This window comes from Lepidochelys kempii, chromosome 1 (assembly GCF_965140285.1).
Source record: "Lepidochelys kempii isolate rLepKem1 chromosome 1, rLepKem1.hap1, whole genome shotgun sequence".
Taxonomy (NCBI): Eukaryota; Metazoa; Chordata; order Testudines; family Cheloniidae; genus Lepidochelys; species Lepidochelys kempii.
Window position 1 is genome coordinate 33511275 of NC_136380.1, and position 25425 is coordinate 33536699.

Consider the following 25425-nt stretch of genomic DNA (forward strand, 5'->3'; position numbering starts at 1 on the left):
TCCCTAGTCTGTAGCTGTGCATTGGGTTCTTCCGTCCTAAGTGCAGGGCCAACCATTTCTAGGGTTGAGATGATATGGATCAAGTCCTAACCACTAAATTTCCCTTCATAGCTTTGAGCAAGAACATTATGTGAAAACTTACAACTAATATAGTAAATATTAAAAAGTCTATTCTATAAATGCTGCTATCCTTATTGAACCTCATCAGATTTCTTTTGGCCCAATCCTCCAATTTGTCTAGGTCCTTCTGTATCCTATCCTTCCCCTCCAGCATATCTACCACTCCTCCCAGTTTAGTATCATCCGCAAATTTGCTGAGAGTGCAATCCACACCATCCTCCAGATCATTTATGAAGATATTGAACAAAACCGGCCCCAGGACCGACCCTTGGGGCACTCCACTTGATACCGGCTGCCAACTAGACATGGAGCCATTGATCACTACCCGTTGAGCCCGACAATCTAGCCAGCTTTCTACCCACCTTATAGTGCATTCATCCAGCCCATACTTCCTTAACTTGCTGACAAGAATACTGTGGGAGACCGTGTCAAAAGCTTTGCTAAAGTCAAGAAACAATACATCCACTGCTTTCCCTTCATCCACAGAACCAGTAATCTCATCATAAAAGGCGATTAGATTAGTCAGGCATGACCTTCCCTTGGTGAATCCATCCATCCACTTTCCTCTCATGCAAGTGCTTCAGGATTGATTCTTTGAGGACCTGCTCCATGAAGAGAGAGAAGTGCATCTCTGATAACAATGAAAACTGTTTTACAACCTTAACTTGGGAGTCATTACTGTGATTCTGTCATGCAGTCATAATTTAGCAGATGGAAATAAGGAGGAATTATTTTTTAAAAATGGGGGCTAGTTTAATACTTTCTATAAACATGTAGCAATGTCCAACCATTTCTAGGGTTGAGATGATATGGATCAAGTCCTAACCACTAAATTTCCCTTCATAGCTTTGAGCAAGAACATTATGTGAAAACTTACAACTAATATAGTAAATATTAAAAAGTCTATTCTATAAATGCTGCTATTAAATATGGATTATTTCCCCATATTTCAGTGTTCAAAAGGATCCTGAAACAAAGGAAATAATTATTACATCAACTATTTTCAAAGTTTCTGCATATGTAAGTATTAACTTTCTTGGCATGGCACCTATACATCATGAGTGTTAGGCATAAAACACATTCTCAAGTTTAATTATACAACTTAAAAATACCAAATTGATTTGAAAATCACACAAAAATGTAAATAAAATGTAGTATTTAATTTGAAGAGATTGTTCAGGCACACTTTTTTCTGAACCCATTTCCTGATGTCATCTTTGTTCTAGCCTTTAGTAACATTTCACTAATGAGCATGAGCATCATTTCATTTTCTATTCAGTAAAAAATAAATTTTGGGCCCTGTAGCTTTGTAGGAATATAGTGTAGAGCTAATGTAGTGTAGAGCTCTAGAGAGAGAGCATATGCAAAGCAGTACATTTCAGCCCATTGCAGCCATCTAGATCGGGGTGGCCAACCTGTGGCTCTGAAGCCACATGCGGCTCATCAGACGTTAACATGCGGCTCCTTGTATAGGCACCGACTCTGAGGCTGGAGCTACAGGAGCCAACTTTCCAAAGTGCTGGGGGTGCTCACTGCTCAACCTCTGGCTCTGCCACAGGTACTGCCCCCACTCCACCCCTTCCCACCCCTGAGCCTGCCATGCCCTCGCTCCTTCACCTCCCCCCCAGAACCTCCTGCATGCATGCCACGAACCAGCTGATTGGGAGGTGCAGGGAAGAAGGGGGAGGCGCTGGGCTCTTTGTCAATGTACGTTGGTAAATTCTGGCTCCTTCTCAGGCTCAGGTTGGCCAGCCCTGATCTAGATCATACTTTTATTCTATATAAACTCAAGATAGAATCAGTAGAAGCTAAGGGCTAGAGTCACAAAGGAGCTTAGGTGTTACAATGCTCAGTGTTGTGCTACATAATTACCCTGCATTCCCTGTACAATGCAGAGGAAAAGAAGAATAGGTTTAACAAAAGCTGGTGTAGTGAGCAGGGAGCTGCCTAAACTAGCCAATAGTAGATGCTGAGGATGGGGTGGATCCTAAGTCCCATCCTTCTCAGAGTTCAGCACCTATCTCATTTTGGGATTCACAGCTGGGAACCTTCTATTGGAGTCAGATGCTTAAGCCACCTAGCTGCTGTGCGGGGTCAGGACTGAGGCAGCTGTGCTTCAGCTGCTGAAATTTAAGCACCTTGAGGACTTTAATGGCAGAAATTTAGGTGTCTAGGGAATTTACACACCTCCAGGGTTAGAGAGCAGCTGACCAGGGTTTTTGTGAATGCCAGTGGCACATAAGGTGGCAGCTAGGTATCTATGTTCCTTTTGTGAATCTAGCCCTAAGTCTCATTTTGAGCCTGCCTTTATTCAGGCTTCTGTTTTGCACTTGCAGTTTGGATTTATCAATAGAGAATTTGCTGGCTAGGGTGTGGTGTGCCTGCTTTTTACTAAAGATTACAGAAGGGTTTACAGCAGAAGAGGGCTTGAGGGGTAAGGTAGGTGCCCACTTTATAGACCTCCTCCAGTTGTTTACTGTCCTGGCTGCTGAGTTTCGAAACCTCTCGCTTCCCTGTTTCCCCTGCAACACTGTATGCTTACCATAAAGATGAGCTTGGAACCCACCTGAACTGTACTACACGCCTCCCAGTTTAATTGTTCCTTCACTAGGCAGATCCGTTCCAAATCCTCCACCATGCATCTGAACATGCAACAACTTAAATGTAAGATAACATACTATCTTCCAAAAGAGAAAGAGCTGGTGTCACTGCAGACAACACAAACTTCCTGTGAGCTACCGGTAGCCCAGTTGTTCATCAGTGGGCAATCATCTTTTAACTATTATGCATCATTCATAGAACATTTTAGAAGGCTTTTTTTAAAAATAATGTCTTGTGTATTTATCAGTATTTTTACCTCTCTCCTGTCTATTAAACTCAGGTTTCTTTTCAGATTAAAAATACTAAAACTATATGCTTGGAACCAAAAATTACTCATTAGCATTTTTATTTTAACACGGTGCAATTGTTTTCATATCTGAGTTGGTATTGGTTTGACATCAACTTCAGAGATTTCCATTATTGTTTGGTTAGATTTAGGTAAAACATCCAAAACACTTCTGTGTGCCTTTGTCATATTTTAAAAATACCATCAACATAATAAACAAGAATAAATTCAGTGGTCTCTACAAAACCAACAAATTGAGGGATATGGCAAGAAATCCCATTCCAATCATAGATGTCTGCCCTTAGCACACTCCCTCCTTCCCAAAAGCCTAGGAAAAGAAGTTGGCTTTGCAGCATTTTCTGGAGGTCAGTAAACATGGGTTATTTCAGATGAAGTGGGGGAGTGAATTCCAAAATCCAGGCCCACCATGGAAAAAAGCCTGCTGGCAGTTTTCTCTTATAAAATGAAGAGACTCTAGCTTGAGTACCTGTACTGCCTCAAAACAGGTTCAATTTCTGAGTTGATTTAGATGTAGTTTTATGTAGAGTGCATATGGTAATCTGATCTTAAGGTGATAAAGACCTGGATCATATTGGCAGTGTCTGCATCCAAAAGAAATAGTAACAACCGCTTAGCCAGACATAGATGAAAGAAAGCTGACTTGGTCACTGTTGCTATATGATCATCTAACAGCAGCTGGGAATCTAATAAAATGCCCACTCTGAAAACTGGAGTACCAAATGGAAGACATGCATCCTCAGTTAATGAGGCAAAGATAATCCTCACCATATCGTCTCGTTCAGTGGTTCCAAAACTTGTTCCGCCGCTCATGCAGGGAAAGCCCCTGGCAGGCCGGGCCGGTTTGTTTACCTGCTGCGTCCACAGGTTTGTCCGATCGTGGCTCCCAGTGGCTGCGGTTCGCTGCTCCAGGCCAATGCGAGCTGCTGGAAGCGGCGGCCAATACGTCTTTTGGCCCGTGCCGTGCTTTAGCTTTTCCTGCACAACTGGCGGAACAAGTTTGGGAACCACTGGTCTAGTTGAATCCTCATTCTACGAGCATCATTTCCTTTTCATCTGGTCTGAGCCTCAGCCAGCTAGTCTAATGTCTACCAAAAACTGGCTGGATCAGGTAAAACAGAGAAATAGAGCTGGAGTCATCAGCATAATGAAAACACTGTGTCATCCCATGCCTCCTTACTAACCCTTCTAACAGCCCCATATGCTTATCTTGACAACTTGGTAATACTACTTTCAGTGCTGAAACCAAGTAATTACAGAAAGCACTGTGATAAATTGGTACTGAATATGTTCCAAAACTACTTTTCAATTTTTAATCTTCTGACCTTTCAAAAAAATCAAACTAATACTAGATTTTAGGACTTAGGGCTTGTCGACACTACCACGTGGGGTCGATCTAAGGTACGCAACTTCAGCTACGTGAATGGCATAGCTGAAATCGACGTACCTAGATCTACTTACCGCTGTGTCTTCGCTGCGGTAAGATGACAGCTGATGCTCTCTAGATGTCACGCTATACTAGACACAATAAATCGACCCCCACTGGATAGATCGCTGCCCGCCAATCCAACGGGTAGTTTAGACAAGCCCTTAGTTACATGTATATATGTATTTTAGCACAGATATTGGCAGTCCAGAAAGAGTGGGGAAGGGAAGTATTTGAAATTTTGTAACAATTGTATACTTCTGAACTCAAAATGGTTTAAGAAGTTCAAATGATTTGCATATGACCAAATTTCAGCATGAGGAAACCTGAAGTATTTATGATATTAAATAACAAAGAAATTTCTTGAATGCTAACTCAGCCTTAACTACAGCGGTGCTATTGCATCAGTGTAGTAAATACAAACACATGCATATTTGCTAACTCTTAAGATATACTGTATTGATAAAATATTACACACGTTGTTTTGGAGAAAGGTTCAATAGTATCATTATTTACAGTATGTCACACATATGCTATCTAAAATCATCACCAGATTATCTCCATTTCTCCAAAGCCAGCAGTTAAAATGATCCAGCTCTGGCATCACTAAGTCAACCAAGTGTCACACATACACCACCTGTTTAAATTTAGAACTGCAGATGGAACTGATGCTATTCTTAATTTATGTATAAGGTGTCCAAATATTATGGTGATGAGGCACTGAAATATACAGCTAGAACTACTCTCATCTAAAACTAATGCAAATAAAAAATACAGTAAAATACATCTCAGCTAACTATAAAATGACTTCAAAAGGCACCCAGAACATAGTGCAAAAACTCTGCCTAATTTAAACCAGATTGTATTTCCTGGTATCAATATTTTGATCAATATTACTTTTTGACACAGTAGTACTAATACATCACATAATATTTTTTTTCTATCCAGCAAACTTTAGGTGGGATTCTGTAGCCTTTTCACAGTCAAAACTTCAATTGTAGTCAATTTTGCCTGAGTAAGGACTATTGGATTGGGCTCTTCAATAACAATCAGAAATCAATAAATCTTATCCACCAACATAGCTTGATATTGCTCCTCTCCTTTGTCTTGAATCTTAAAACTATGGACATAACTTTCTCTGTATTTACCTAGCAAGAACTACTGCATGTTGCTGAAAGTAATTTTTGAATATGTACATATTTGATGAGATGGTGATCAGATGCCTAAGTGAATCCTGACTGGAAAAGGGTCAGTTAGAGAATATATTTAGGGCCCCACTTGAAGTTAACACAGGTTTTGCCATTGACTTCGATGGCAATATGATCAGATCCTTATTCTTTAACCATTTGTAATTTAGTCCCTAATTATGCAAACACTTACATCGGTGAGTATCTTTACACATTAAATTAAATGGAACTACTGACTTATATAAAGTTACTTACAAGTGTTTGCAGGATTCTTGCCTTAATGGGCATCTATTCTACTATTAACATGAACTCCACACTGTCTGCAAAATTATCACAGTACATTTTGTAGATAATATAGTAACTGAACATAAGAGTAATTGAATGTAAAAATTCATAATGTTTAGTGTTACACATGATTGTAGTATATATCTGGTTTGTTATTAATACTAGATTTCTCCCCTCCCCCCCCCCAGGATAATAACGGTATGTGCTATCCTTCAACCAAAAGCCATGAACAGACATTTGCCTACTTGATTGTGGATCCTCTGAAACGACATGTTCATGTTTTGTACCATTCTTTTGGTGGGAGCTTATGTTTTAACTAATTATTCTTAATCTCCAGTTCTAAGTATTAGCAGTATAATGGAATGGAGGCGCTTTTCTTTCTATATGGAATTAATTACAAATTCCATAGTTCCATTCCCTTCAATGAAATACACATTGCCTGCCTATGCAAAAATGTGAACTGTGATATATATTTTACGGAGTTTTTGTTGAATTATTAAGAAGGAATATTTTATGTTCATAGATAAATCATAATTTTATACAAAATGTTTAAAAAGGCTTTGTTTTTGCTAAATTGACTTTAACTGTAAGATTCAGATCTTGCAAACAGTGATGCTTGTACATACTTTTACTTATGGGTGTAGCTGCCTAAGCCTGCCTTAAAGGCAATAGAACTATTCATGCATAAATCTTTACAGGATTGGGGCCATAGTGAGTGCATCAGACTGTCTGAATATGATTTACACTAACTTGCATGGAATTCTTACCAGGGTCCATGAATCTTGCTCTTCCAACCCCCTATACTTTGATAGCTGTTGTGTTTCAAAATTCTCAATAAATATATTAAAACTGTTGTTCTCATATTTTTGTCACTAATTTTAATCAAATTTCATTTTACGTAATCTAGTTAATAAATGATAGCTGTGTTATACACTCACTGGTCTGTATTATGCAGCATACTGAATCTAACCTCTTGGGTTAAATGGACTGAAAAGCAGAGGTTTCCATTGGACTCAATAACAGAGAAAGGATCAGTGAGAGCAATAAATTCTGACTAGAGAAAGAAACGTTTTGAATGTTTCTCTGTGTAATTTACCCTCTCCCAGAAACGTCACTTCGTGACAAAATTAGTGTCCACAGTGAAATATAGTAGTCACGGGGAGGGTGGGGTTCCATTGTGCGATGGCGGGTTCCAGCTCTTCCCCCCGCCCCAGCCTGGGATGGGGGCAAGGGATCCCATTTCTTTTCGTCGCTTACGCCCCTCCCCAATTCCATGGGAGGAAAGGGGGGCAGTGGGAAGACTGGTTTCTCCCGCGCCCGTTCAGGGGATGCGGGCGGGGGAAGCGGTGCCGCTCTCCTGGGGGCCAGGGCTGGGAGAAGTCGTCTCTCTTCTCCCGCACCCCGTTCTGAGGGCAAAGGGGGGTAATTCTCCCTCCCCATTCCGGCGCTGAGGTCGCGGAGGGGGGAGGGGCGCAACAGGAGTCTGGAAGTTTGGAGGAATTTATTTTTAACTTTTCGATGCATGGACTTCTGCGTTGTAGGGAAACGCAGGCGGGCGGGAGTAGATGCTTGAAAAATGAAGCGGGCGGGTGCAAAAGGGCTAACTTTCCTGGACGGTGTGCCGCCGGGAGTTCGCGTAGGACTTGGTAGTGGCCACTAAATCTGCCAGATTCTGTGCGGGCGGGCGCGCGCGCGCAGAAGGACCTGGCAGTGGTGCCTGGTTCTGATTGCGTTCTGCGCTGGCGGGCGTAGCAGGACTCTGTTGGAGGCTGGCTGTAGGATACGGTGCGGGCGGGCTCGCAAGGGGCGGAGCTGGCTGGGGAGTGATTCGGGCGGGCACATCTCAGAACTTTTGTTTAGTGTGTTGCGTGAGTTAGTTTCCGCCGCCGGGATAGAGGCGCCGGCCGGGCTGGGCCGGGCTCGGGCAACTTGCTGCTCGGTCGGGCTTGTTCTGCCAGTTGTTGTTGCCGGTTGTGTTTTCCGGCTGTGGGGGGGCTGAGCAGCAGCAGCGGGGGAGCCCCGGCCTGGGCAACGGGGTATGTGGGGTGGGGAGCCCGGGCTCTGAGTCGCCGAGCCCCGGTACGGACGCGGAGCCATGGATCCCGGGCAGCCTCAGCAGCAAGCGCAGCCGCCGGCGCAGCAACAGGCGCCGCCGCCGGGCCCCCCGTCCGGCGCGGGGCAGCCCCCGGGCGCGGGGCCTCCTCCGGCCGGGCACCAGATCGTGCATGTGCGGGGCGACTCGGAGACCGACCTGGAGGCGCTTTTCAACGCGGTGATGAACCCCAAGGGCGCCAACGTGCCGCACACGCTGCCCATGCGGCTCCGCAAGCTGCCCGACTCCTTCTTCAAGCCGCCCGAGCCCAAGGCCCACTCCCGCCAGGTGAGGGGGGGGGCCGGGCGGGGGCGCAGCTGGGAGCTCTCCTGCCGCTATCGTCAGCGCCTGGGGGGTGCCTCCCCTCCCCTCCCGTGTGTGTGAGAGAGAGTGAGTGGGGAGAGCGTCCTGCCCCCCCCCGTGTGAGTGGGAGCGCCACCCTCCGCCCCTGAGTGTGTGTGTGTGTGGGAGCGTCCCCCCCCGTGTGTGAGTGGGGGAGCGCCCCCGTCCGCCCCCCCTTGTGAGTGGAGGAGCACCCCCCCCCGAGTGTGGGAGCGCCCCCTCCTGTGTGTGTGGAGGGGGGGAGAGTCCCCTTCCGCCCCCCCCCATCGTGTGTGTGTGGGGAGGGGGGAAAGCACCTTCCGTTCTTGCATTTAGGGGTTTTGGAGGGGGCAAAACTCCCTTTCTTGTGGGGCAGTTCCCCCGTTTACTCTGGTGATGCTCCCCTCTTCCTGCCTGCTTTCAGGGACCCTTTGGGATTTTAGCTGGGAAATTTTGTAAATAGTTCTGAGCAGGAGTTACCAGTCTCATCAGCTGATTTTGCTGCTGTTCGCATTAGGCCCTGTCTCCGCCAGGACGTCTCACTCCCCAGCAGCCTACTTGGGCACCCAATAATTGCTCTCTTATTTTCCAGCTTTTGTTGGGAGAGGGGGATTTAAAGCCCCTAAAATCTTAGAAATGTTTCACTTGAAAGTACAAAAGGATTGGGTTGTCTGATGTAATCTTCACACTGTTTATTTATCTGTGTGGAGGATGAGGAGGAGAGGAAGACAGGGATTGTGTCCAAACTTTAAAAAAAAAACAATATGGATGTGGCTTTTCCACCATTTCATCATTGCACTCCGTAGGATTAAATTTCCCACATCAGAAGCTAATTCCAGTGCGTTGGTTTTTCTGTCCCTGTTGGTAGTCACCTTTCAGCTTTACTGAAGTACCATTAAATTAACCATATCTGCAAATCGGACTGAAATAACTTGCCTGCTGCAGTCCTGTGTCTGAACGCTCAGGGCACAATCCTGCAAGCCTAAAGTAGAGGCTGAAAAAGAGTTGCAGGATTGGGCCCATAATAAGTCTCTATCAGTGTTTGTTCTTTAAGCCGCTTGACTCATGTGCCAAGATTGAAGTGTTGATACAAATATGAATAAAAGTTAATGTTTAGGCTGCTGTTCACTAAATTTTTGTAAACTGCCTCTCTCTGCTCAAATGTTTTTATTAAGCAATGAACTTTGTTGCTAAGTTATAAAATAGATTTTATTATAAGCTATTGTCACTTTATCTGTGTAGCCAATAGAAAAGAGATTTGCTCTGTATTACACTGGTGTCTGGTATTCCAGTAGTGAAGGGTCTGTCAACATTTCCATTATTAAACTCTGGTTTGGAAGCATTTATAACTCAGCTGTAAAATTACTCCAAGCTAAACTTTGGCATATATTCTCTCTGCCCAGGAGTTAATTCATTTCCCAAATATTTAAAAAAACAAAACAAACAAAAAAAACACACACACACAGTCTAGTCTTTAAGTTAAAGGACTGCAAAGAAAATAGCAGTGGTGATGGGTTATTTCTAGATTCTTGCTTTCTTGTAATTTATGAACTATGCATTATTGATGATGATTCACACAGTTAGTCCCATTTGGAGTGGGTGGTAATAGCCTATTTTGAACTCTTGAAATTTGGGAAGAAGGTTACTACGTGTACAGCTAATACTTTTTACACCTATTTTTACTGTACAAGTTTTATCATGGTGTTCTTATGCACAAAGGTATACTAATAGGTATTCAGCAATCATTTATAGCTAGATGCTGTAATCATGTATATCTTAATATGTACTCAACGACCACAATAAATGCAGCTAACTATATTACATATTTGAAATGTATTGTATGAGGCACATGTTGTTAATATCAACATGCACCTTAAAGCTTGTGGGCTGTTTGCGTACATTGCAAATGCTACTAGAGTACACAATTGAGCTCAAATCTTTGTTCCTTGGTGCTGGCTGGTTTTAGTACAATATATTGTAGTAAATCATGTAGTTAAAAGCCAGTTGAAGCCATAGGATTATTGGGTTCATTGTTGGCCTTTTCATTTTAAAATGATTGTGATGGTGGTGTCTCTTTTTCTCCACTCTTGTCTGATACTGCAATAAGAATATCCACCTTGGGATTTTTGGGGGGGTGTAGGGAAAATATTAAGTGTAATACTTCACATCTGAGTGAGTTATGTCCGTCCAATACATGAGCTGTAACTCTCAAAAGCTTATGCTCAAATATATTTGTTAGGCTCTAAGGTGCCACAAGTACTCCTTTTCTTCTTCCAATACATGGTTGCTTTTGAAAATTTTAGCAAAATGCAGATACTGGATAATTGTGTAACATAGGCCGAATTCTGATTTTGAGAGTTTGCATGCTGTTACACGTAAGGCACAGTAGCTGATTTAATGAGACCTGGGATGAGTGTACACATCTGAGTTCATAAATGAGCCCCATGTATTCTGCAATACCTAGGTACAGTGGTATGGCAAGGGCTGACATTTACATAATAAAATGTAGGTGTGCAAATTATCCTACTATACATGGAAAGTGAATGCCCTCATATATATATGTCAACATTTAAATACAGTTTTCATGGCTATTTTTTTCCCCCTCCATGGATTTGAGTCCATATCAGGAAAACTACACAGTTTAACATGATTCACAGTCCTCAGTTCAGGAGAGACCCAGGTTGTAATAATTAGGGTTATGTGGGCCAGGTTTGAGGAAGGTTTGCAGAGATGTTGGTGGAAAACTTGATTTGTTTGTCCACATTCTGGCTGTAGCTGGTGCTGCTCTCTTTTTATACGCACCATACATACAATTAAAGTACAGTTTACTTGAAGGTTGGGAACCCTTTTCTTGCATATCATATCTTGCACTGTATTGAAATAGTCCTTTGGGGCCCAATTTGTAGTCGCTACTCCTGTGGAACTCCCACTGAAGCCAATGGGCTTTTACATCTGTGCAAGGTAGGTGCAAAACACCAACAATCCAGAGTACTAGTTTACATCCACTTTGCATAGTCATTTCCACCAATTCAGTATGCAAGGGAATTGTGAATCAGGCTTGACATTAGTACCCTTTGAAGAATGGGGATAAGATCAGGCCTTAAGGTATGATCCTTACAAAGAAGATGGCTTTTTATATGTGTACAAAATAAAACTAAACAAGAATGAGAAACATTCAAAATTAATATTCTATAGGTGTATATATAAAAGTTTTGCAAGCTTGCTCTTTAAGTAATCTACTTTGGGCTACATCCTTGAATGTTAGCAACTTCGGAATAAGTAGAATTTTAGAAAAAACATATTTGTCTGCTTGTCTAGGAAACATTCAGTAAGTTAAAAGTAGGTTGTGTTCCAACAGGCATGTTTCTGCTGAAGTAAAATATCTTACAACAATTTAACTCCTGACAGGCCAGCACTGATGGAGGGTCAGCAGGAGCCTTGACTCCACAACATGTCCGAGCTCATTCCTCTCCAGCTTCGCTGCAGCTTGGAGCTGTCTCTCCAGGGACACTTACCCCCTCTGGAGTAGTGACTGGTCCTGGAGCTGCACCTTCTTCTCAACATCTCCGCCAGTCTTCATTTGAGATTCCTGATGATGTACCTCTGCCACCAGGTTGGGAGATGGCTAAGACGCCATCTGGCCAGAGATATTTTCTGAAGTAAGTAAAATCTATTTGAAAGAAGGTTAGCTGCATTTCTTAACAAAGTTTGTGTTCCATGTTGTTAAGAATCTCTGTGTGTAGGAATCGCTGCACCTTTAGTGTAAAATGTATTTTAAAATGAAAGGGCATGATTTTCAATAGTACTGAGCACCTATAGCTCCCACTGACTTCAATTGGAGGTGTGAGTGTTTGGCTCTTATGAAAATCCTGTGTGTTTTAAACATGTCTTCTTCTTGGTTTGTCTTAAATATGAAGTGGTGGTTTTCTGTGTTTGTGTTTTAAAAATCACTTGAATGTATATAATGATATTTTGACTTGCATAAAGTTCTTCTTCGGGCCAAAATAAATGGAACTGTCACACAAATTTGCTATAAAATGGATGTTAAAAATGTTAAGTAACTTTGGCAGATATTTTAGTGAGAGGAGTAAAGGATTGCTCTGATTGTTCAAAGTGCAATGATATAGGCACTGATTGTGCATTCAGATCCATGCATGCAGACTCCTGCGCCCACGCAGAGTCCATTGGTACGTGGATCTGATTACAGGGTTGGAGTTTATAGTTCTTAAAATTAACTTACATTGTTTGGCTTGAGAGGGTAAAATTCATAAAATTCTTGAAAATTGCTCCTTACTCATGCACATATGGCTTTTTTCCTATAGTGAATTTAGTATGCCCTTTTCTATAACTGAGAAGAGCTTACATATGCCAGCAGTGTGATATGTAATCCATTAGGGAGCGTTTTCTTTTATACTGTGTAGTTTCTAAAGCATCAGGAGTCTATCCTCCTTTCTGAAAGAGTGACCACCAAGACATATAATTGGCCCTCAAATACTTGGACTGTATTTTTAGCATTTTCTTTTACTTATTTTTAACGTTTTTTTTAAACTGGCAGGCTCCAAGTAGCCCATTATTTGTCATTTTGAATTTAGGGAAAATAAAGCATATATATAATGAAGCATTTACATAGTCATACCTTGCTTACCTTAAGATTATTGTAAACTTCTGTGTCATGTTTACCAAAATAAAGTATTCAAGCCTGAATTCTTTGGGAAATTAGTCTGTGTTAAGAACCTAAAAATAGGCAAAAGCCAAAGAGTATGTAGCTGTGATTTTTGTCCATGTAACTGAATAATACACGTTAGACCAGATCCTGAGCTGGTGTAAATTGGCATTGTACCTTTGAATTTTTGGAATTAGGCAAGTTTACGCCAGCTGAGACTATTTCCCACTGGGCCTTGAGGGAGCTCAACATAAATTTTGAAATTAGATCAAAACCGTTTTTTTTACTGTACTACTTAAACTCTTACGAACTAGCTTATATAATAGGGCAAAACTGCAAACACAACAGTCTGCTAATTCAGATCAAATGTAATGGATTTAAAATTGTGCAATTGATAGTGTTTCTTACTATTTTTAGTAATTGTCTATTTCAATTTTATAGAAAGGGTTTTATTGCTTTATAAGAGATGCAAAATGTCTTTACACTTAAATACACTTTTATAATTGATTCTTTAATTATGCTCATTCAGGTGAAAGTAGAGGGAAGGATTTGATCTTGGAAAGCTTTTCTACAGTTTCATTATTACTACAGAAAATCTTTTCCTTTTTTCTGCAAGTTTTCTTTTTTGTCCTTTCTTGGTGTCCTGGTATCCATTTCAAAGGGTCAGGTTTCAGCAAGAACAATAAAGAGCCTGAGACTGGAAAGTACACACAAGTCTGGCAAACTCATCTGCATGAGCAAGGTCGTTTGTTCTCAAGCAGACATCCAAAGTAAATGATTGAAAGAGCTGCTAGCTGTGAAGGATGTGTCTTGAAGGGGAAAAGAGTGGAAACAAACCAGGTTGTTAGGAAGAAAAATAAAGGCTGTACTTTTTGAACCTCTCCCTGCTGGGTCACATGCTGACCTGGGGAGATTTTCAACAGCTTAATAGGCTGTTTTCTTTTTACTTTCCTTGGGTGATTCTGTGCTTTGGGAGAGCCTGATGAGGACAGTTCAGAAGGCTCTGTTCACACTTGAAGATCAGCATTTGTTGTCCCTAATAGGTCTTATAACACTGTCTGCAGGTGTAACCCACAAGCATCATTGCAATTCAGAATTACTTGTGTTATCTTTATAACTTGAGTTCCAGTGAAACACTTTGGATATTTCAAAAACATACAGTAAAAATTTTTTTTGAAGAATTCCTTTTAGCATAAGCAAATGTATATTTCAGAAGTTTTCTTAAAACAATTATTTTGAACTTTAGATAGAATACATATATATAGGTCCTGGAAGCTGATTTAAACTGGCAGTTTGTCTGTCTATACTTTGAGCTTTCTTAAAACATAAGTAAGTGTATCCAGAATTCTGCTGCTAATATAACTTTTGTGCTCTAATACAGCTAAATATAAATATATACAACTAGGAACAAAGAATGTAGGCCATATTTACAGGATGGAGGACTCTATTCTGGGAAGCAGTGACTGAAAAAGATTTGGGGGTCATCGTGGATAATTAGCTTAACATGAGCTCCCAGTGTGATGCTATGGCCAAAAGAGCTTGTTGATCCTTGGATGCATAAACAGGGGAATCTCGAGTAGGAGAAGAGAGGTTATTTTATCTCTGTATTTGGCACTGGTGTGACTACTGCTGGAATAATGTGTCTAGTTCTGGGGGTCAGATTAAAAAAAGGATGTTGATAATTTGGAGCATGTTCAGAGAAGAGCCACAAGAATGATTAAAGAATTAGAAAATATTCCTGATAGACTCTGGGAGCTCAGTCTGTTTAGAAGATTACGGGTTGACTTGATTCCAGGCTGTAAGTATCTATAAGGGGAACAAATATTTAATAATGGCTCTTCAGTCTGGCAGAAAAAGGTAAAACATCATCCAATGGCTGGAAGTTGAAACTAAACAAATTCAGACTGGAAACAGGGTGTACATTTTTAACAGTGAGAACATTTTACCAAGGGTTGTGGTGGATTCTTCATTGCTGACCATTTTAAAATCAAGAATGGATGTTTTTCTAAAAGATATGCCATAGACGTTATTTTGGGGAAGTTCTCTGACCTGTGTTAGGAGATCAGACTAGATGATCACAGTGTTCTCTTCTGGCTTTGGAATCTGTAAGCAATTTTTGCTTGTGAATAATTGGTTCCCTCTACAATATGCAGAGTTTTGGCCCCTCTTCACTAGCTTGGTATTGTTGCTTTTTGTTCCTATTGCCCTGTTCAGTAGCCATTCCATGAAAGCATGATCCTTTCTGGTAAACTGGTAAATAGAAGTACTGTACATTTATACAGAGTAGGTGAAAGTATTAGACATATCTTCAGTTGTTAGTCAGCCCTATGGTGTTGGTTATTGTAGTACACCCTATACTTATGCTTGGAAGGATTAGTTTTTTATCGGTAAATTTTGATAAACATAGATTTCACCATACACACCCAAACCAAAGACAGATATTTCCTGTGATGATAATTCAAATTTACAGATAGGCAAAGTAAGAAAAATGTTGCTTGGAAAAAAAAAAAGTTTTATTTAAGGATATTTGTATATCCTTTGTATATTTTGACATATGACAATTTGTGTTTTAACGGTTAAAAGTTTTAACTTTTTGAATTTCAACATCTACTGTAGTTAAATAATTGTCAGACCCCATTGTCTTACTCCCCATAATTTCACACAATTATGAAAATTTAAATTGATAAAAATTTTAAAAAGGTTAAAACCCATTATTTTGTGCAAACTTACCAAAAAGTGCTTAAAATAAATATTGATATCCATCAAAAATATACAATATATAAAAAAATTAAATTCAAATCTGTCTATCCTGCAGACGGTTAAATACAGTAAAGAAATTTCACTTGAAGAGATCAAGAACTGCAAATGCAATAATTTTCACAATGGGAGAGGCAGATGAGAAAATGACTCAAAATGTTATAATGACCAACTCTTGTACTCTTATATCAGTCTGGGATATTGTGGGGTAGGATTCAGTTTTGAAATCCCAACATCCGGCATTCTTACATTAAGTCCATTTAAGTCCATCATCATTTAAACTTCATGTGTAAGTTTAAATTTCTGCCCAATATGTGGTGGTCCAATACTTTATTAATATTCAGATCACCATTATAACCAGGAGTTTTATTAGCATGATTAATCTATAGTGTAATCGAAGCAGAGTTAGAGCGGTGAAGCAAACACATTCCTGTCATGTGTGGTAGCATTTATACTTCATTAAAGCTGCAAACTTCTGTGAAATGTAGCTAGAGTTCATCAGTGGTAAAATAAGTCTTGTCTCCTTAGTAAGTAGTCAGATGTTAGTCTGCACAATATTATCATGCAGAGCAGAAGTGTTTCAGAATGGACTGAATATAAAATAAAGATGGCATGATTGGTCAGTAGATCAATCACATGGCTTTTGAAGCACTTCCTGTTGGCCAGTGGTAGATTGACATTTCAATGAACTGTGAAGGGGGGCTACTAGCTCAACCTCTGGGCAAGAGATAAAATGCATTGCTGCGGTAATAGCAGTCAGCACTTTGCAAAAGGGCAAATCCGTATGCTAGATGTAATTTCTGTTGTTGTTTGCTTATTTTATATTCAACGCTGGACTATTCTAAATCATACAACACAGTACATTTAATTCCTACAAAAGTGGTGTAATACCCCTTCCTCTCTCCCCGCGTGAGGAAACTGCCATTGCTCAGTCCAACTGTCTTGTAGTTGCTTTTTCCTGCAGGAAGCCGTTCTTCCATGCAGTTTGTCAACAGCTTCCTATTGTCTTTATGAAGTGTTCTATGACTTCCTGAATAAAGCTGAGTTGGTTTTCAAGTGATATTTACCGTTACCATTAACCTTTTGTAAGATCTCTTATCAGATGGGTTATTGCTAGCTGTGTATTTCTTACACGTTCTGTACAGAGTTAGGGATAGATTCAGGTAATTTGATATAATATGGAACTAAAGGCCCTTAAAACAATAATGCAGCTTGATTCTTTGCTTTTATGTGATTTGTGATATAGAAAGGTAAAGGACCTAATAAAGTGATCGACACTGCTGTTACATTTCCTCTCCCATTCTTCCTCAACACTTATACAAAAACAAAGAAGAACTGATCTGAGTTTTTTGACAGAAAATGTTTGTTGTTCTGTTTGGATCCAAGGTGACATTAAAATGTATGTAGTACCTTAGGGTACAGATGAAGTAAGTATTTAGCAACATAATTAATGGAGCTTCTCTGAAGTTGTTCGCCTTGCTCAGTACACAGCTCAGGTTCATTCTGACATTAAATGAATGGTACCGTTTGAGACTAAAATTGTAACTACTGCTTATGATAGGTTTAGGCTATTTTTTTTTATACTCATGCTATTAAAAGCAGTTGAAGCTTTTACTACTCTCACTCTACTGAGCTATATGTAAGCTAGAGTACAAATAAAAACTTAATTTTATGTTCATAACATTGATTCCTGACTATTTGTTTTAAGCTTTCTCTAGTATTTACGATGCATTGTATATCAGCCAGCTTCCCCAAGATTAAAAAAGAAACACATTTATATTAGCTAATTTCACAACAAACTCGGGTAACTAAAGGAAGGAAATATACTTGGGTGTGTGACATTTAAAAATTGTTAACTTGTGTGTGTGCCTGATGAGTTACGTTTCTTGGTTTTGGAAAATAGTATTATATACAATAAGATGACTTCATTGTCCTTTTAAAAATGAAAAGCCTTTAATATTCCTCTGATATTGATGCTGCAAAATTATTTTGAAACTGCAGTTGCACAAAGTATTTCTATATTTGGGGGGAAGGGCAACTCTGCCTATTTGTCTTGAGAGTGAGCTGGGAGAAAGATGGAAGTATGTCTTTAATGCTCTGTACAGAACTTGCGCTAAGCTCAGTGGGTGGGCGTCAATGGAAAGAATGACACACAATACCTCACTGCTTTCAAAAAGAAAATGCAAGAGCATTGATAGTATCCCTGTGTTGAATACTCTGCCATGTGCAGTATTTTTGTATTACTGTATACAAAAAAGTTAAGGTAATAGAGAACATGCAAACTAACAATACATCTCATGGAAATATGAATAAAGCATTTTAAATGTGTTTTCCTGTTATAAGTTTCCATTTTGTTCCAAAGGAAAACAGGACAATTGGCATCAGGTTGCGAAATTACAATGAATTGTGCTGGGTGCCTGGAAAAAAATCGTAATTAAAAATAGATACACTTTTGGAGATTCACACTGATATTTTTTTCATTGGTTGTTCATCTATATCATTTTAAAAGGACTTGGTACTCCAAAATTCCATTTTTTGTAAGAACAACATTTGTGCTTTGTAGGGGCCTGATACAGTCCTCATTGAAGTCCATAGTTGTTGTTTCATTGACTTCAATGGGCACTGGAGGAGGCCCTCACTGAGAGTCAAATATTAATGCTGTATGGGAAGCAAAACTCAGCAGTTGTGAATACAGCTTCCATTAACCTTAATAGGAGCTGTGCATGTACATTGAAGGGATGCGATTCCCCGTATTTAACTATAGGAGCATATTTTAGAACAATAACAAGATCACATTACTATCATTTTCTTTAAGTAGTATTAAGGGTGAAGAGCAAAACTATTTTAATTTTTTTTTAACATGTAAAACTACAACTTTAAAATCCCCTTGAAGCACTGATGTAAAACTGCCTCTGATATTGTTTGACAAACAATGTAATTTTGCTTTAATATAGATTAAAAAGAAAATGTTTTTCATTTCTTTATAATATTGTTCACATTTTGGATTCCCCAAATTAAATTTAAGTTCAGCTTTGTATTCAGTTCGCATTACTCTGGTTTAAAATATATTGTAACACGTTAACCAGCATAAATTATCACTTGTAGCATTAATTAGTCAATTATCCGTGTTTTCTAATGGGAAGTCTTAAAGAGGCTGTGAGTATCAGTAATAGTGGTTACAAAGTCATACATTTCTTAAAAGGGGTCTGCTTTTTAAAGGATTAATCAGACTTCCAAGCAGTGAAAGAGATACTGATCCTTTTACGAAGAAAAATTGTTGCATGCCCTGGTTGCTCAAGTACTGTCACACCAAGTTTTCTGGGAACAAGTGTTGCCACCAGGGAAGCACTTTTATTTGCTGGGTTCTTGAACTCTCCTTAAAGGCAAACAAAAGTTTGGCATAAATCTTCTAACCATCCTATTCCCCCCCCCCCCCCCGTCATTCTCAGAGGCTTGGAAAAAGGACAGTTGAATTGTTTAATACTCATCTGGTTCACAGCATGGGAGGGATAATAATCTGTAACCCATCAAACATATAATAGATGGTTGCAGCTCTGTAGAAAGCTGTAAATTAACAAAAGGATGCCAATTTGGAAGTTGTCATTCTAGTAACAGTGGTATTAGCCACTAATTATAACATTAATCATTTTTATATTAAGCATTATTGGTAAGTGGTACCATTTTCACTATCTCCTCATTAGTGGCATCTTCATCACATACCCAATCATAAAACCCATCTCTTCCCCCTTCCATAAGAGGTAAAAGCAATAACTTTAAGAGTTTAAAACTAGGGCTATCAAGCGATTAAAAAAAGTAATTAAAAAATTAATCATGATTAATTGCACTGTTAAACAGTAATAGAATATTATTTAAATATTTTTGGATATTTTCTAAATTTTCAAATATACTGATTTCAATTACAACACAAAATACAACGCGTAGAGTGCTCACTTTATTTTTGATTACAAATATTGCACAGTAAAAACAAATTTGTATTTTTCAGTTGACCTAATACAAGTACTGTAGTGCAATCTCTTTATCATGAAAGTTGAACTTACAAATGTAAAATTATATACAAAAAAACCCTCATTCAAAAATAAAACAATATAAAACTTTAGAGCCTAAAAGTCCACTCAGTCCTACGTCTTGTTCAGCCAATCACTCAAACAAGTTTGGTTACAATTTGCAGGAGATAATGCTGCCTGCTTCTTGTTTACAATGTCACCTGAAAGTGAGAACAGGCATTCACATCGCACTGTTGTAGCCAGCTAGCGCACCTGGCACATAAATATCTTGTGTCAAGATTCATATGTCCCTTCCTGCTTCAACCACCATTCCAGACGACATGTGTCCATGCTGATGACTGATTCTGCTTGATAATGATCCAAAGCAGAGCTGACGAACACATGTTCATTTTCATTGTCTGAGTCCGATGCCACCAGCAGAAGGTTGATTTTCTTTTTTGGTGGTACGGGTTCTGTAGTTTCCACATCGGAGTGTTGTTCTTTTAAGATTTCTGTAAGCATGCTCCGCACTTCGTCCTTCTCGGATTTTGGAAGGCACTTTAGATTCTTAAATCTTGGGTCAAGTACTGTAGTTATTTTTAGAAATCTCACATAGGTACCTTCTTTGCATTTTGTCAGATCTGCAGTGAAAGTGTTCTTAAAATGAACAACATGTGCTGAGTCATCATCTGAGACTGCTATAACATGAAATGCGGGTAAAACAGAACAGGAGACACCAAATTCTCCCCCAAAGAGTTAAGTCACAAATTTAATTAACGCATTATTATTTTTTTTTAACGAGCGTCGTCAGCATGGAAGCATCTCCTCTGGAATGATGGCCAAAGCATGAAGGGGCATACGAATGTTTAACATATTTGGCATGTAAATACCTTGCAATGCTGGCTACAAAAGTGCCATATGAACGCCTGTTCTCACTTATAGGTGACATTGTAAATAAGAAGCAGGCAGCAGTATCTTCAAATGTAAACAAACTTATTTATCTTAGCAATTGGCTGAACAAAAGCAGGACTGAGTGGACACTGTAGGTTCTAAAGTTTTACATTGTTTAGTCTGAGTGCAGTTATGTAACAAAAAAAAATCTACATTTGTAAGTTTCTCTTTCATGATAGAGATTGCACTACAGTACTTGTATGAAGTGAATTGACTAATACTATTTCTTTTATCATTTATATTATTTTTGATTAAAAATATTTCCACTGTAAAAAGTGAGCACTGTACACTTTACATAATAGAAATCAATATATTTGAAAATGTAGAAAAACATCCAGAAATACTTAATAAATTTCAGTTGGTATTCTGTTTAACGGTGTGATTTAATTGCGATAGATTTTTTTTTCAGTTAATCTTGTGAGTTAACTGCAATTAATCGACAGCCCTATTTAAAACCTTTGGTACTTAGAACGAATTTATCATTCAGTGTTCCTGATTTACGAATGCTGCACGCTAATTAATGACTTTACATATTTGACATTGAGGAAAACATAGCAGGTATTAGAGTAGCAGCCGTGTTAGTCTGTATCCGCAAAAAGAAAAGGAGGACTTGTGGCGTTAGTCTCTAAGGTGCCACAAGTCCTCCTTTTCTTATAGCAGGTATTAATTTCCTTTATTCACTTACATTGGTTGCCAGAAATGTTTTTTGAGGAAAAGTAAACCCATTATGGACACTAGATGTGTTTTTAAAACATTTTATTTCAGGGATTGAATTGGGTCACAGGTGAAGTGAAGCAAGATGATTGATCCTGAATAGTCATCTCTACATGTCACAGACATAATTAGCTGCCAGGTGAGGCAAATAATGGTATTAGCAAGGATGTTATGTCAGGATTGGAGTACGAGATGAACTGTGGAAGCTAGCATAGTATTAACTATCGGCAGTTGGTATACTTCCACATCAAAGCTAAAATTCACTCAGATTCTCCTAAAAAGAGAGGGGTGAATAGTTAGAGTACTGTTGGCCAAAAATAAAGATGTCACTCCTTCTTTTTACATGTATCCAGATCTTGTGATATGTTTCCCTTCATAGTTTGGGAAAACATCCAAATGATGTAATTGAATTTAGTTTGACCCCTTGAAGCTGTGGGTCTGCAGCTCTTTCTATGTTGTGAAAACTAATTCGTTTTGTCATTACAATGTTAGGAAATCTCCAGTGGCTAACACATATAATTAATAAATATTTTAATTGGTGAATTCTCCCATTAATAGTGACCTTTTTTGTGTAAAAAAAGTCTTTCACACAAGGCACAGGGATGTTTAATTCCTAAAACTTGAATAAATCAAGGTTTCTTTTCCTCTTGTAAATTCTGAAAATAATCCGGTGTTGAATGCAGGAAGTCTGCACGGGAGGCATACACAAGTAGCACGTGTAAAATACCTAGGCTAGATGCCACCAGCACATGTTTGTCTATGGGTGAATACGCTCTTCCATAATCAGCAGTGGTTATGTTATCCCCCACACTTCCCATGGAGTAATCTGACAAATTTGGGTTAAATTTAATATGAAACAAAACTCTTAGGTGGAGCCTAGGTGTTGGAAAGTTAAGATGCCACACAATGATTGAACATATTCTATCAAACAATGTTTTTTAAATTTAAGTTCAGTTTGTTTAAAAGGTATACTTCGAAACTTATCAGGTATAGAGCTGTTTGGTTTTAAGCATTTAATTTATGGGAAGTTTGTAATGCTCTGTTATGAAAGTGGTGACTAGTAAACATATTTTTGCTGTGTTGGAAGTAAAAATATCCTAAACTGGGTTTGATTTGTACTCTGGCTTTTTGTGTGCCAATTAGTACCAGAAGCAATGCTTAGAGTTTTTACTGGATATCAGGAGTTTGAAGCATGTAAAATTAAGGTTTAACATTGTTTCTTAGCCTCTTTAAAGATACATTCACAAATTCAAGCTCCCATTTTAAGGCTCGGGCAAGCACCACTAAAACACCAGTTGGTTTTTAACTCACCTACTTTGGGCTAGGTTTCAGGCAAACATAGTCTATTTTAAGTTACTAAATTAGCATCTAGATATCTTGTGAAGTAAAATCATTACTAGTATACTGCAGGTCAGCCATGCCAGTTACTAAGGAAACAGATCTTTGTCTTCAAAACAATTTTGGGCTTTGCTTTAACTTCATTAATAAGACTTTTCTGTGTCATATTGAGACACCAGAACCCTTTTGCTTAGACTCTGGCGAGCTGTCTGATAAAAGATTACATCAGTGTTAGTAGAAAGTTTGGTTATGGATTATTACTCTGACGTTGGGTTGTCAAAACTTGTGCTGAACTGTTTTATAGTGGAGTCAAGTAAAGGTAATTTACTATTGCTTGTTTATCTGCAAAGGGTACTGATTTATGAAGGGCTTTGTTGTGAGTCAGTATGTGTAGCCACACGGTAGTTATTTAAACAGTGTTGTTACTTCGGGGATGCCTTTTCCTTCCTCATTAACTGTTGGAACTGAAATGTTAAATAATTTTTTCCTCTTCTGAATATATTGTAAAATCAGGCATTTTTATGACATGATAAAATGTTTTCTAAAAGCCGCATATGGGTTGTACAGCTGAGATGGAGTTGCTTGGTAGGAAAAATAAACCAATAGGGAGATAGAAAGGGATGTTTCTGGGGGGTAATAGGATGACATTAAGAAAAGGAAAATTAAAGGTTGATATTCATGAAAAGCTTTCTTAAAGCAAGGTCTGTTAGAATGTGAAACAAGAGAAGTAAGAGAAGATTTTCTGTTTGGAACACTTAAAACTGGACTAAGCATTTTTAAGCAGTAAAAAATGCAGAGAAGATGGCAGTGTCCCACTGGCTTGGGATTGTGCTGTGTGGCATCCTAGCTCTTTTCAGTTCCCAGTTTGTAACTTCAAGACAACCAGTGTAATCTGCACACTGAAGTATGGAAAATGACTATGTACTGGGAAATGTGATGTAATGGTTGAAAAGTGACTGACTATGCACACACACCTGTGTTTGCACGACTCTTCCACAATATGCACTATTTACTATGAATCCTAGCACACTCAAGAAAAAAACACCTTTTGGGTAGAGAAAAGGTACTGACTGCTTTCCTTAACTAGGGTTTAGCAGTTCATAGACTCTTTTATTGGCAGTTGGGACAAGGTGAATTTCACCCTTTAACAATAAAATACTTTAGATGTCTCCACTTTGCAGTGAGACCATTTAATAGCACTTTCCAACTTCAAAGTGCTCTGTAAACATTAACATAAACTTTAGGTAGTTTTGAGTGCTGACTTTCCACCTCTCTCTAAAAATCTGAGGGAAAACTGTGACATATTGGAGTTAGAGGAAGTTTGGTTGGCCTGGTAATTAGAAAATTAAGCAATTTAAGTGGAAGGGGTTTTTTTCCTTCCCATTTTCTTTTCACCACCTTCTTACTACTTTAAACTTATGGACTGTTAGAGTTGAAGAAAATGTTAAAACAAATCACCCTTTGATTAGTCTCTTCCGTAAACAGTTTTTTAAAAAGTCCATGAAAGTTACATACCCTCCTTTAGGAGTTTTTACTTCTCCATGAGATTCTTTTCTTGTCATTGTGAATATTATCTGCAGGTCAACTCGCAGTATAAAGTTGCGCTGTTAAGTTTTTAATGTTAGTCTTAAAGGTGAACTCCAAAAAGTCTTGTGGGTTTTTTAAATGTGGTGAAATTCTGAAAGTTTCTCTGCTTAAATTTTGGAGGACTCTGGCTAGCTGGAGAGCTAGTAAGATTACAATAAGTACCAAAGAAGATAAACCTGATTGAGTTGGGGATTTGTTTTTATTCAGACTGTATAAAATTGAGTGGTTTGTTTTTAATAACATCTGTCTAGGTCTAACAGGTAGACTAGATTTGTTAAGGGTTCAAGACCTCTTCTCCTTCAGTCAGTGGCTGAGAACGCTCACAATATACATCTTTGAGACCCCCTGACTCATCCAGCAAAGCTAAGGAAAGGTAAGACTTAACATTTGTGGTATTTCTAAAGTAAAAAAACAAATTCCTTTCCCTCTTTTTATAAACCCCTCTATTTAATTAAAAAAAATCCTCCATACCTGTCTTATATATTATAAGAAGTAATAAAGCATCCAAATTGGTAGGTTTTGGGGAATTCTTCCACACATCATCCCCCCCCCCCTTTTTTTTTTTTGCAGGTCATGTTTAAGAGAGACTTTGTTTCTAGACTTCATGGCCTAGACTGGGTAAAACCTGTTTTACTTACATAGATTTAAATTCCAGGTGGGTTTGATCCTGGAAGGTGGTGAGTTCTTTGGACTCCAAAGTGTCAAGGTTGCTCAGTATCTTGCAAGAGCAGCTCTCTAGGAAGAATGGAAGCCTAGTGCTGTCTTTGTTGAATTTGACCCTTCAAAAGCAGCAAATTTACTGTATTTTAATGCAGCCCGTATGTCATCCTACAAGTTCAGTAATTTAGAAAACTAGTAATTTAGAAAACAATCTGCTCTCTTTCAAAGAAAAAGAGTATTGTAACTCTCTAGGATGTTAGGCCGAAGTACTTGTAAGGTAATGGAGATGTCTGTAAATTTAACATTTCTTTGTAAGATGTTGGTGATGGTCTGCACATTTTCTTGCACTAACAAATGACTATTCACTGAAAAAACCCAATTGCCATTTCACAATATCCTGATAATTTGGTCACTG

General features: G+C 38.9%; 2 protein-coding genes across 10 annotated transcripts in view; both read left to right on the top strand.

Moving 5' to 3' along the window:
• CFAP300 (cilia and flagella associated protein 300) overlaps positions 1 to 6978 on the top strand; it is a 33630-nt gene extending 26652 nt beyond the window's left edge. Inside the window, exons 6-8 of one of the 2 annotated variants that reach the window (XR_012158160.2) lie at positions 1074 to 1140; positions 2457 to 2559; positions 6112 to 6179. Coding sequence is in view for 1 of the 2 variants with exons in the window: in XM_073338160.2 (XP_073194261.2) it covers positions 1074 to 1140; positions 6112 to 6243 (199 nt within the window). In the remaining variant the exon portion in view is untranslated. Of the gene's footprint in view, positions 1 to 1073; positions 1141 to 2456; positions 2560 to 6111 lie in introns of both variants that reach the window. The other variant, XM_073338160.2, reaches the window with a different exon arrangement.
• Positions 6979 to 7726: 748 nt separating this feature from the next.
• YAP1 (Yes1 associated transcriptional regulator) overlaps positions 7727 to 25425 on the top strand; it is a 140188-nt gene continuing 122489 nt past the window's right edge. For 2 of the 8 annotated variants that reach the window (XM_073338101.2, XM_073338119.2), the window contains exons 1-2: positions 7729 to 8303; positions 11745 to 11995. In XM_073338101.2, the coding sequence (XP_073194202.1) occupies positions 8019 to 8303; positions 11745 to 11995 (536 nt within the window). In that variant the 5' untranslated portion in view covers positions 7729 to 8018. Of the gene's footprint in view, positions 8304 to 11744; positions 11996 to 25425 lie in introns of all 8 variants that reach the window. The other 6 variants (XM_073338110.2, XM_073338136.2, XM_073338081.2 and 3 more) reach the window with 5 other exon arrangements.